The sequence below is a fragment of the Arvicanthis niloticus genome, chromosome 8, assembly GCF_011762505.2.
Source record: "Arvicanthis niloticus isolate mArvNil1 chromosome 8, mArvNil1.pat.X, whole genome shotgun sequence".
In the NCBI taxonomy this organism is placed as follows: Eukaryota; Metazoa; Chordata; class Mammalia; order Rodentia; family Muridae; genus Arvicanthis; species Arvicanthis niloticus.
Window position 1 is genome coordinate 42,931,636 of NC_047665.1, and position 14,182 is coordinate 42,945,817.

At 37.4% G+C, this 14,182-nt stretch overlaps 1 protein-coding gene across 1 annotated transcript in view; it reads left to right on the forward strand.

Annotated features, from left to right (window-relative positions):
• Window positions 1-490: 490 nt before the first annotated feature.
• Pou6f2 (POU class 6 homeobox 2) overlaps window positions 491-14,182 on the forward strand; it is a 489,703-nt gene continuing 476,011 nt past the window's right edge. The window contains exon 1 of the mRNA XM_034509572.2: window positions 491-706. Coding sequence (XP_034365463.1) covers window positions 602-706 — 105 coding nt within the window. The 5' untranslated portion in view covers window positions 491-601. The remainder of the gene's footprint in view (window positions 707-14,182) is intronic.

Genomic DNA, 14,182 nt, shown 5'->3' on the forward strand with positions numbered 1-14,182 from the left:
TTTATATTTGAGTATTCATCAGAGTTTACACAAATGATTGTATATCCATTGCCAATCAACAAATATCAGGGCTGATACGAAATGGTTAACATTTTAAGCTTTTCTATAATGATGACTTTATATGAAACTGCAGAGGTTATTGCATATCATCAAAAGGTCATTTAGAAGTTTTGAAAATAAAATCACAAGGGATAGCTTAAGAGAAGTCCAGCAGTGAATTATAATTGTAAAAGTTTATGTCATAAAAAGACTCAATTGTTACATGAAATCTTTATTTTTTGTTTTAAAATGTATTTCTAGAGCATTAAAAAAATCCCCATGTTTTTATTTATTTTTTTATATATATACCTTTAGCAGAAGATTACAGCTAACGTTTTGTCTTTGGTGAATAGCTGTTTGTCTCACTTTATTTACTTGGTATTGGATATTTGTCAATGTCATTTCATATCTACAGAAAATTCTTACGCTCTATGGAGGTAGTGAATGTGTGTGCGTGTCTGCCGGAGGTCACATGACAGTCTCATCCTATTTGGTGGAGCAGCTTGACTTTTTTCCCCCCTTGCTTTTGGTGATGGTTGTGAGTGCAGAAGTTGATTGACAGATGCATGCCAGAAACCCCCATTCTCCTTTTCAAAGGCATCATATGATGGATTGCGATCTCCCAGCGCAGCAGGACACGGGGACCATGCAAGCTGTAATTGGTCAGGTATGGAGTCAGCCATTTCTCAACTCCCCTTTTTCCACAAGGGTCTCACCATATGATTCACATAATTCATATTTACTGTACCATCTTTCTATCTGTGTCTTCAGCTACCTGCCAGCGCAGAGCTGGAAGTGCGAAAGGCAAAAGGCGCCCATTAAATCTGGCTAGGGAAGCTCAGCTGGAAACTTCAGTGTGATGTTCTTAAACAGAAACCAAAACAAAAACACCACCAAGAAATTCAAAGAGCATATCAAATTTATGACTTGGGCTGAATATGAAAAACTTTCATTTTAAGCATTTTTTTTTCTGCTTAGATTGTGATCTCTGAAAAAAATAAAGTGTGAGAAGAAAATAAAGTGCCATGCTTTCCAGGCAGTAGTTACAATTTTTTTTTTATTGTGCTATTCAATATTTTCATTTGGATTGTGTTCTATCTTCCTCTCTCTATATGGAAAATATGAGTACACAAATACAAGTGCCTTTCTTTACTCCTAGCCCCGGTGGTGTGTGACTGAGCCTGGTAACGTAGTAGTAGCCATCGCCTCCTCTGCTGCACAGGGGCAGGCTGCAAATTAAACACCGCCACAATCTGAAAGGTCCAGGTGGCCTGCCCGCGCTTCCTAATGCAATCCAGCACATCAGCTTTAATAAACAGCTCTATTTAGTTCCTCCTCTCTGTATCCAGGGAGGTGAACTGGTCTGGGGCTGCTGTGATGAAATGCCAGAAGAATATCTCTCAGAGGCCTCACAAGCTGATTTTTAGAGCTTTGCTGTTCTGTCGTCTTTGTCTTCCAAATGGGTCAGTGAGTCCTGCTCTCTCTGTCTGGTGTTTTCTGTTAAATCTGTACTTTATGTTTGTGCTTAAGTGTTCGTGTTGTAAGCTAAATGAGAGGAGGAAAGGTCATTGTCTTTTCATTTGCCTTCTGATAACTGAAGTGCTGAAAGGAAGGATGTGCCCTGCTGGAGGGAGCCTGATCTTTTCTGTGATGGGGGTGGGGTGTGCAAAAAAAAAAAAAAAAAAAAATAGAGGCATATATACAGTTTTTTTCTTTCAAATGTGCTCTTTTTGTTAAAATTTTCTCTAAGTTCTCTATGCTTGCTTACGAATTGTTAACTTGTAAATCAGAATGTGGTTACGAATATTTATGAACTCTAAAAAGTTTTGGGGTTTTTGCACACTCTCCAGCCTAGGCAAGCTGGCAAGATGAAGACAAGAAATGTGTTTACTGTATGTTAATTGCATGCTAGTCAACTTCCTTCTTACTCTGTCTGCAACAAAATTAGAGCAAAGTGCTTCAGGGGACTGAGGACATATGGCTTATTAATACTAGCAAGGCTCGTAACACATCTCTAGATGGAAAATGTCAGATACAGAATACCATATTTCTATAAGCTCACACTATTTTAAAAGAAGTATATGTTTGTTTCAACAGAAACAAAAACATTCTTTTTAAACTTTTAAGTTGTTTTTTGTTCTGTTGGCCTATTATAAAGTGAAGGCTGTGTGCATATATTTGTCAGGAGAAAATATTCAACTAATTTTATATACTGCTAATACCAGCTGCATTGCAAATGTTTGCTGACAGAAGTATATCCACTGGAGTCCAAATAAATTTGTAGTGACAAATTAAATAAATATCTGTTAAAGTAAGTTGCTGTGTATGATTAAAATTTGAACCCATGACATTTGTCCTGTTTAAAAAAACTTTTCTTCAGTTGCACGTTCTATTTTCCTATAAAGTAGTTATGGCAGTTAGTACTGGGAAAAATTACTCTAATTTCCTTTTGTATATGTTTGTGGTGAAAAAAAATCAGAAGGAGTACTTTAGTTAGTTATTTAGTTTTTTATTGGAAATAAATTATAAATGTGTATACTTTTAAAAGGCTCCATTTTGTACTGTTAAAGATGAATTAGTGTATATTTTACAAACACAAGATTTGTGATTTACCAAGATTTAAGTACTTGCCTTTATTCCTTAGCTTTGTATCTTGTGTGTCCTCAAGAATTTCCTAAGGTTTATGTCCAGAAACTGCAAGTCTAAAGGACTTGTTATGGATACTTTGCAAATAGTTGCATTCAAATAGCTGTATTTTCTGGCATTATTTTAATAAATTATTTGTTTTAAAAAACTTATTCTTACTGTCGAGATAAACATTGCAGAAGTGATTATTCTTAAGATTGTAAAAATTTCAGTGCTCAAAGGCATGTACTGGAATATTCATTTTTTTCCATTTGAAATGGAAGCAAAAATATCTAAAGAAAGGGGGAAATACTGTACAGTCTTTGATGTATACCATGAAAGTCTAAATTTGATCTATGTTTATAAAGACAAAAATGGAAGTGACCAACAATTGAAATGGATACATTTTAACTATTATAGTACAACTAAGGACATTTCTTCAAATGATTACTTGTAACAATAAGAAAAAGAAAATGAAAAAAAAATACTACTTTGCAGTCCCTCATAGCCAAGCAAGATATGCTTTGTTTTCAAGCCATTGACTAAACATTTTCTAATACCTATTTAGCAGATGTGGACAGTCCTGCCTAATAATGCAAATGTTTGCTTCTTCTGTTTGGAATTCGAGTTGATGTATTTATTTTTGCGTCCCTCCTGTTCTGATTTTTGTTTTTAAATGGCTTTGGGTGAGAAAAGCAAATAAGCAGTCACGAGCTATGTTTTTTGCTCAAAATACTGACTGGTTCTCACGATTGTGACCAGCTTTGCTTCTCTTTTTTCATTCAGCTCTAAGATCATATATCTATAGTCGCTTGCACTGGAGGGAAGGGCAGAGCAGAACTGCCTGCATTACTGGTCATGATCTAGCTTGGGAGAGTTCTGGCTTCACACAGCAGATATTGCTCATATGTGCCTCTCCCCCAGGATTTTCCTTCCCTCAAGCAAGCAATTAAGCAGTCTAGACTTGGAAGAACAAGGTCTCTGCCTAGTATATCAAGACCAAGAAACTTGATTCATTCATACAATTTTTAGAAATCAAACCAGATTTTGATAGTAATTATCTGTAGCAAACTCCCTTGTTCCCAAAGCTGAGTTCTTATCTTTCAGATGATTTCAAATAAATTCAAGCTCGGCAGTTAAGGAGACTTTGATTCATGGGCTTGAATTACCATTTATAAATAAAGGCTCAAATTTTCACCTCTTAAGGTCATTAAATGTTTACTTCCTCTTTTCTCATTTGTAGACCTGTGGTTTTGAGTGACAGATTAGCCCACCGGAATTGCAGCTGTTTTTATTGTTTTGTTTTTGCTCATTTCATGGAAACTGGTTACTATGTCCAATTCTCCTTTTGACACTTTGGTCCCCAGAGAAACTGGCAGATCTACCATGCTGATGTGCAGCTCTGAGGGTCTGGGCAGTATAAGTCCGTATGCTATTTAACAAATATTATCAATAGATGATGCTACATTGTGTATTAAAAATAGATACAGAAAAGTAGATTTATTTTTTTAAAAAGTGCTTATTACATGTATTTAAGAGTTTGCCAGTAATAGAGAAATGACTGGGTCATGGGTACAACCCCAGAGGACATTGCTAGAATATAAAAGAATTAATGCATGGACATTTCAAAACTCTCACAATATTGAAGGAGTATTTAAAAGCATTTGCAGTTTTCCTTCTCTGGAAAGCAGATCCTTTTTTTTAAAAGTAGGTTTATTAAGTTTGCAGTGTTTCACAGTCGTCCATTAGAAGGCTGTGTGAATGGCTCTGAGACGCTGTTCTGACTGTGTGTCCTGCACTCGACTTGTGGCAGCATCTTAAAGTGCATGTTCTTTCACACTTATATTCTAGTGTTAAAACATGTTTTAAAAGTCATGTTTTAGCATCAAAACACTAAAATATAGATTTATTTATATCTTCTCTTGTTCCAAAAACAGTCCAGGGTTTCTAAGAATAAGGCGCTTACCTGAAGCACATTCAAGCTAGTGTGAGGTATAATTCACCCAGGGAGTACGTAAATGACACACACATTATCATCATTCTGCTTAGACCAAATGTACACACGCCAAATACATACGAATTAAACATCGAGGCTTACCTAACTCTGTCTTACATATGCCAAATGTGACCCGCATATACTTTAGGAAAAGTCACATGGATCTGAGCGACATTTTTTGAAATTGATATATTGCCCCAGTAAATGTAGACATTTCAGGGATGAGAAATTGTTATTGTTCAGATTTAGTAAAAAAAAAATAATAATCACTTCCCTTTGAGCTGAATAGGTGGTTAGTGTATTAGAAAAATGCAACTTAATGAAAGATTATTCTTCTGGTACAGAATGGTGATAGATTCACTAATATTGGGCTTGTCAAATGCTTCAATAGATAGAAATTTAGAGGCCTGTCTAACACTGCTTAGGTGATTCTTGTCTGGTACTCTCAATTCTTATTATCTTTTGAATATTTTAAAATCAAAGTTTAAATTATGAAGCCATTTTATCAAGGCAGTGGTAATATGTGAAATAAGCATGCGAAAAGAAGTTTGCCTGTGTTGAGCTGCCTATGAAATCCTGAGTACCGGCTGGAGGGCAGGGAAGAAAGACATTTTCCCAATCACTCGCCTTGGTGTGGACACTGTGTGTTACCAGGCAGTTTAAAGCATCTTTCTCTTTTGGCTTTATCAGAATTAGCTTTGAACATATCTGCAAAAGTGGAAAAACACACTCTTTTCAATTGCGTCATGCTTCTTAAGCTCTTGCTATGTTATAACATCTGATCAAACAGAAAGTAGCGTTGGAAATAAAATGCAAAGATACAAAGAAACAATTTGGGATAAGGTAACTATTGACCATATAATAGACATGAATAAAAAACATAAATTATACTACTTTAAAATTAATTTGCATTTATGCTAAACAACCGTATAGTTGTTCTAAATAGAAACTCAAGCCAGCATCCCTGTCCTCTTTCCTTCTCTCTCTCTCTGTTTCCTTTCTGTTCTCTTCTTTTCCTTTTACTTTCCTTTCTCCTTTTTACAGCTTTAATGTGTTCCAGTGAAATCAATGGCAGACACAGTTCTTGTTTCCTGAGCACATTTAAACGGCTCTATTGAGCCACACTATCTTGAACTCTTCTGAGATTTGTGCCAGTCTTTCTCTTTACATGTCTCTTTTGAGTCTCCTTTGAGGAAGGATCTCAAGGAAGGCACAGCCTCAGGAAGGATCATTCCTCATCCCATGTTTTCTTCATCTTCTAGTCCAGCAGTGTGAGTCAGTGAGGGTGAAAACTGCTTGGTTTCTACCTAATAACTTCATTTCCTGGGTTAAACTAAGCTCATGTTAATTTTGTTTATTTTATGGATAAATGACTGTATTGTTATTTCAGAGCCAACATTTTGTAGACAAAAGCCATATATAAATAACAATTGAAAGCATCTTTGATTATTTGTATTAAATTTTTTTCTAGATTTTCTTTACATGGTAAGATACTTTTTTGTCTTCTACCCAGCTGGCCTTTGGAAATAGCTTTGTTTTATCACTAGCTTTAAACTCCACTTGATAGGAAGGATGTTCTTTACCAGACGATTTAGCAGTTGATCCTGGGTTCTGATCCCAGTCAACTGCATCACCACTGTCTTTGGCAGTGCTTTTCTAATTAAAGGATGATCCCTGGGCAGGAATTGGGTGGATGGACAATCAACCAAATAATCTAAATGTCATCGATTTTGAGAGGTAGGTTGCTCCTGTGTGAAGGGTTAGGGTTAGGTGTAGGGTTAGGGGTTCGGGTTAGGGTTAGGGTTAGGGTTAGGGGTTAGGGTTAGGGTTAGGGTTAGGGTTAGAGGTAGGGGTTAGGGGTTAGAGGTTATGGGTTAGGGTTAGGGTTAGGGGTAGGGTTAGGGGTTAGGGTTAGGTGTTAGGGTTAGGATTATGGGTTGGGGTTAGGTTTAGGGTTAGGGTTAGGGTTATGGGTTATGGTTATGGTTAGGGCTAGGGTTAGGGTTAGGGTTAGGGTTGCTCCATGTAATTACCAACTCTTTATTTCTATAGTCAAAGATGGAAATAAATGAGCAAATACCTTTAACGAGAAGGCTAACTCACTCCGGTGTATTGCTCTGGCATTGCATTCTCTTCACTCATTGTTATCTGCCTTCAGCCGATTTGTTCTTTTCCACTGTGATCCAGAGTAGAGGAATGAGTAAGATGTGAACAGTGAACCTTGGTGGGTTGTCTGGCAGCAGAAACTCTATAAGGACAGAAGAGTGCTCAAGAATGTGCAGCAAGCTCACCAACACATTGGCCTAGTGTGTGTGTGTATGTGTGTGTGTGTGTGTGTATGTGTGTGTGTATGTGTGTGTGTGTGTGTGTGTGTGTGTATGAGTGTGTTTATGGTTATCTCACAACTACTTGAGCTGAGATCATATAGTGAAAACAATCTAAGACAAATAAAATTTTTTATAGAAAGAAAGCTTCTTTTGTGTTGATATCATACACGAATCTCAGAAATAAAAAACTCCTTTTTTAGACATACTTGGAGCATTTTAAGAAGAGTTTAACTGGTACTCTGAAGTTATGTAGTAGTGACTTACTCTGGTAGGTGTTTCTGGGACTTAATTTTGTGTCAATGTTGCTTTTAAATGAACATTTAGAAATTATTTTAAGAAGAAAACATTTCTCCAGCATTCAGTGTCTTGGATAAACAGGTGTACTTTGAAAAGTTAAGATTTTGTAGCATTCATTGGGACTCAGGCAAACGCCCCTAAAGAGAACAAAGTACATCATTTATAGACAGCCTAAGTTACCTTTTAAGCATAAAGGGGTTTGGTGCAGAATTCACATCCATATTCTTTTCTTTTCTTTTCTTTTCTTTTCTTTTCTTTCTTTCTTTCTTTCTTTCTTTTTAAATAAGATACATTATTTCTGAGAGAGAGAAGCAACTGTTATATAGAAACAGAAGCATGGGTACTAGGAGCCTCAATGATACTGAAGCAGCATGGGAAAAGACATCTTCGCTCTTCAGCTCTGCTTCTCTAAAACTGGAGGCCAGCGTGGGCAGGAAGTGGAGAAAGGCACAAAAAGCCAGCCCATGGCAGGCCACACTGCTCTGTCAGAGCTAGTTAATTTTGTAAGCCTTACATAATATGAGAACATAAGATTCTCTCAACCTGTCCTCCCAAAGGTCAGGAGTCAGGACAAATGTAAAATGCTGCTTAATGTGCACGAGGAAAGCCAAGACCATCAAACCCATTTCACTTACTGTCAGTCTTGAAGATTCATCATTATGGTCTGGGCCAACCGTGGTCTCTGGGCTGAAACAATTTTATCCAGTTTTAAAAAAACAGAATGTTCCAGCTTGGATCTTATATCCCTAGGGTTACAATATTGAATTCTGAATTGGGAAACTTAATCTTGCAGCCAGATTTGACAAGATGCTAGTTGAATGGAAGGCACAAGTGATGATTGGGGGTGAAGTGCCCCAGGTCAGAATTTGGAAAAAATAGGAGATTTTGTAGAAATTTGGCTGCAATATAAAACTCCCAAGTTTGAAATTCTCTATTTTTTATGAATAGGAGGTATTCAAAAACTTAAAAGTAGCTTTCTGCTGCATTTATTTTTTTTTCAGTTTCAAAAATGTTCTTTAACAGCATGGACTTTTATCTATTCTTAGCGCATTTGTGATGTTGCTAACACAAAAGATGCCTAGAGTTATAGTTAAAGGTTATAGGAACAAAGGAAAACAATGCTTAAATTCAAAGCAATCATATTTGTTCTGTGGTAGAAAGTTGATATATTCTAGAGTTGAAACTCTGATTTCTTTATGGAAAACATTTTTTTGTTGTTGTGAAAAAAAAAAACAGATTTAGATGTCCAATTACTAAATGTAAGAATTAAAACAGGCCAGATTGGCAATCCAATTAGCAACCACACAAGCACATGTAAGCACATACAAACACATACATGTGCACACACATGCACCTCCCACACAAAGGATTTTAGAAATACTTGATTATTTAACTTCTATTTATCTAAAGGTTTTAAAAGTCTCTTTTAAATTTAATAAATGCAAAAAATGTGTAAGGTAGTTAGCGGAAACACTCTTTTTTCAACTATGTTATTGAGGAGAATAAAGACAGACCTTGCAAGTTTCCGAAGTTGAACTTTGAGCACACTGCTTACTACATAGTAAAAGACGATAATTGTACCATTCCCTCATAAAAGTAGGAGGCCTGTCTCACAATGCATTTTCATCCTGTAGCTATTTTCTATGAGAGCTGAAATATGACCTGGGATTGTTTTCTCTCTTCTTCAATTCCCCTAAACAGGAAGATGAACACATAAAATTGAAAGGAGCTACACAGTGCATTTAATAAATTATAAAATAAAACATACTTTTGGGAAATGATTTTAACAAGACAAAACAAGATAAACTAGAAAGTAAAGTACCTCTTATTTCCCTGTCTTCAAACTAATATTTATTAACAATTTCTTATTTTTCCAGAATGTTCACACAACCTGAGTAAACTTAGAGTTTACAGAACTCTGCAACTTACTGTATATATTTGTAAGAATATATTAAACATCGTAAGTTGCTTAAAAATAGATCTACATTTTTAAAAAATGACATCTCCTATTTCTTGGATTGTCCTTGAACTCCTGTGTTCAAATAATTCTCTTGCCTCAGCCTCCTGAGAAACTAGGACTATAGGCATGTGTCACAATGCCTAGCTCTAAATGAAATTCTTTTCTGTAGTATTTCACTTTCTGGATACACCCAACATTTAAAAGAAGACTTTTTATTAATTAGCCTAAACAAAAATGCTCTAGAACCTTCTGAGTGGGGTGTGCTTAACAAAAGAGCTCATATATGGCCCTCCATAAGAGATGATGTCTTAGTTGGGGTTACTATTGCTGTGATGAAACACCATGACCAATAGGAAAGGGCTTATTTGGCTTACAAAACCACATAGTTGTTCATCATTGAAGGAAGTCAGGACAGGAACTCAAAACAGGGCAGGAACCTGGAGGCAGGAGCTGATGCAGAGGCCATGGAGGAGTGCTGCTTACTGACTTGCTCCTCATGACGTGCTCAGCCTGCTTTCATATAGAACGCAGGCCAGCGGTAGCCCCACCCACAATGGATTGGGCATTTTCTCAACTGAGGTTTTCCTTTTTCAGTTTGTGTATCAAGTTGACTTAAGACTAGCCAAAACAAATGACCCCTTTGTCAACGTGACACACAGATACACCCCTGTCAAGCTGCCCCTTCCCTTTCTTATTCATCTCCAACATCTTACATTAAAAACATAAATAATTTTAAAAGTTCCACAGTCTTTACAAATTCAAACACATTAAATTTTCAGTCTCTTTAAAATAGCCAATCTCTTTAAAAATTCAAAACCTCTTTTAAAAGTTCAAAGTCCTTCCATTGTGTGCTCCTACAAATCAAAAGTCAATTAAGTACCTTCTTCAGGAGGAAAAAACTAGGGCACAACCACAATTCGAACCGAGCAGAACAAAATCCCAACAGTATATATGACTCAGTGTCCAGTGTCTGGGATTCACCCGTGATCTTGTGGACTCTTCTGGGGAGCATAGTTACTTCTCCAGCTCTGCCCTCTTCAGCACACTCAGCTTGTCTTCTAGGCTCAGGCTGGCTCCACTCCACTGCTACTGCTGTTCTTAAAAAGAGAGAACGTTCATTGAGAAAAAGGCTCCATAAGATCTGGCTATTAAGGCATTTTCCTAATTAGTTATTGATGGGGGAGGCTCAGCCCATTGTAGGTGGTGCCATTCCTGAGCTGGTAGTTAGGCTCCTCAAGCTATCAGAAGCAAGCCAGTAAGCAGCACTCCTCCATGGCCTCTGCATCAGCTCCTGCTTCCAGGTCCCTGCCCTGTTTGAGTTTCTGTCCTGACTTCCTTCAGTGATAAACAGCTATGTGGAAGTGTAAGCCAAGTGATCCCTCTCCTCACCAACTTGCTTTGGTCATGGTATTTCAATACATTAAGAGTAACCCTAGTACAGACAGATCATAATGTGTAATGTTAAAAATGAATGGTAGATTATTGGCATTGGGAAAGACATTTATCAGTTACATGTAGACTACTAAAACAAATTCAGACAGCAATAAAGACCATAATATTGTATGTAATGATAAAGAAGTAAGAACATGAGAGAATGATATAAAAAAACTAGTTCTCAGTTGGATGCCTTACTGATTTAAAACCAAGCCAGCAACTCAGCTGAGCACAGCACACAGCCTGTGCAATGACACAGGCCTCACTGCTCCTTACTCAGATAATGGACACAGATGTGTTTCCAGTGTCTGACACAGTTAATGTACCTGGATTAGTGCTCAGGAGATAATAGGGAATTCATGGTCATGGATGCCAGTTAGATTCGTGGTTTCTATAGTTCATTTTGTATCGGACTAATCTTTCACCTGGCATACATTTAATACTACAATTGAGAGATGAATGAGCTAAAAATAATCAGAATTAACTTTTCATTTCTGCTAACTTGGTGTTTGGATACGGTAAGCAAAATGTCTACTATTTGAACACTTCGGAGAATGTGCTAGAAGTCATGGTTTGCATTTCTTTTAGCATATCTGTGACTGTGGATCTTAATCGACTCACTTCATGTGTATGAAGAGGAAAGTGAAGTGGGAGATAATGAAGTCTTCTCTTTCAGGGAGGAGGATGTTAGGGAACTTCTCACGACAGACTTTTCTGCAAATTCATTTTCTGGAACTGCCCATTGGAGAAATGTACAGTCTTGCGTCTTCTCTTCTCTCCCAGATGTCAAGATAAGTAACTTGGCTCGTACACAACCGCCTGTATTCACCAGCTCCTGAGCAGTTTGCTGCCTCCCCTTGCTCAGAACGTGCTCTCCAGAACATGTCAGGGTGTTGACCTTACATTAGTACTCTCAATGGAAGCCACTGCATTCGAGTCTATTTCCCATCTTGTGGAAGTAGAACTGGGTTCTGAGTGATTGATATTCCCTTTTCATAGCTAGAATTGCTGGTGAGTGGAAGGAATGAACCCAGGTGTTCTTTCTGAAATTTCATGGTTACTCTTTTTCTTAGTTCTTAACTCTGGCTGCCACTAAAGCCACCCAGGACAGGCTTTAAGGTCTACTGACGATATGCAAAGCCAGCTCCATAAATTTCCATTTAGTTTCTGTGAGTTGGTGATTCTACCATACTGGCATATATATATTCTAAAGCTTTGCAAGGCTTGGGTGTGTGATAGTGTGTTTGCTTCACTTGGATAAGTCTCTATGTTCAATCACAAGCATTAAATTATGAGTGAAGCTTTATAGGTAATGGTAGTGCAAATTAGAGGCAATGAAGGTTGAATAATTCTATGTGTGTGTATGTATATCTTGTATCTTTCAGGGAATCTTATAAATTGTATTGAATATATAAAATGATATGCAGAAAAAGGTCAAAGAGTGCTTCCTCCCAGTACCCAGTGGCCTATAACTCCAAGTCCAGAGAATCCAGTGCCCTCTTCTGGCCCCTGTGAGGACCTGAAACATATGGCATATACTTAGATACACACACACACACACACACACACACACACACACACACACACATGCATACGCACACGCACACACACACAACAGAAAAGGGCTAAATATTCAACTACCTCAAATCAAGAGCACTAATGATAATTGGTGAGTACACAGTAGGTGTTAGACATTTGCCAAGTGTGGCCTAATCCTCACAAGACGTCTGTGAGATAAGTACATGTTACCTGATTTTACTGACAAGGGAGCTGAGGCCAGGTGACACTTTCAAGTGGTCACAAAGTGGTGAAGTTAGAATTTGGTAAAAAAAAAAAAAAATGTTAGTGTTGGGTTGTTAAACTTTCCTTATGTACAAAACCACAAAAAGAAAACAGGGCCTAAATGCTGCCTATGAAAACTGTAATGTTTAATATGTAGTTAGTTATGCACTAATTATGGTCCTTGTTATCATTAAGAATCATGGCAATGTGAAGTCATCAAAGACTTATCTTAAACCAAATTTTGGAAAGCTTATGTATATTGTGAAGTCTCATTTCCTATTTCAGTTCCATTTTTTTTTTTTACACTGAATCAGATGAAGGGTTTCTCGGATCCTGCTCACTCTCTTCTAACTGCAACTCTTCCTGTCAATAGCACTGTATGTATCTGTGGCCTCAAAGGTAGAAGAGGGCTGAGAACAAAACCCCTTTTCTCTATTTAGTACTTTGAGATCATCACTACTAAACTTCAGTTTTGTTTGCATTTGTGTTGTGAGTGAAGGATTTAACAGAATTTACTCTAAAATACCTTCTTTAATTTTTACGAATACCCTAGGATTGTCAGGCCCAGTCAGAAAACAACACAGTGGCTTGCTGAAATGATCCTTAGTGAAGTATTTATTACTTTAAAAGTCCACAACCAACAAAAGGGAGCATAGTAGGTAGAGATTTTTTTCTTTTTTTTTCCCATTCCTGTGGCATGGCTCTTTCTGCCTGAGGATGCTGGTGTGTGTGTGTGTGTGTGTGTGTGTGTGTGTGCGCGCGCGCTTGCGAGTAATTAGTGCATAAACTAAGTATTTATTAAACATTACATTTTTCATAGGCAGCATTTAGGCCCTGTTTTCATTTTGTGGTTTTGTATATAATTAAGGTTTAAAAATATATATCTTGTGTCATGTCTGCCACATCTCCATACCCACATCTCTCCCTTCAATGACTGCTCTGAATCAATGGGAGAGATGTGGCCATGATAAGCCCTGAGCAGCAGGTTGATGCCATCTCTCACAAGGACCTATCCGAGGGAAGAAATGGGGCTGAGTTTTCACATGAGTCCAAGATGACAGAAAGGAGAGCAGGGATTCTGTGCACATAGGCTTTGGAACTTCTCTCTTCTGCTTGCATGCTTCTTCCTCTAGTATTATTGGTGGCACTCTTTCTTTCTTTCTCGGAGGAACCAAATCCTCATCAGGAAATCTTTAAAGGAAATGTTGATGACAAGATCATTCTGCCTCCCATGTATCTGTCTGATTCTTGGCTCACCACAGTACTGCACAGGGGGTCAAACTATGGTTATGACTTGAATAGGAGACCTTGTCCCTGAACCGCCAGCTGTCATTAAAGTTTATAACAAATTACTATATTATTTTTAAAAATAACTATCTTATGTATTTGTTAAATTATATTAAAGAGTTTTAAACTTTTATTGGTTCTTTGTGAGTTCCACATTATACATTCCAGTTCCACTCATTTCTCTGTCTCTTATCTATCCCTTGAACCCTCTCCCCACAAAAGAAAATAAAAAAGCACACAAACAAAACAAAACAAAGCATAAAAAACCCTCTCATTGTGAAAGCTGTAGTGTATCAGTGTATCCCACAGTATATCTCTCTGTTTACACATCTTTATTTGCAAGTGTTCATTGCAATGAGTCATTAGTCTGGTTTGAGGTCTCAGGCTTCTCCATCACACCATCAGTATTAGATCCCCACCAGAACTCCTCCCCCT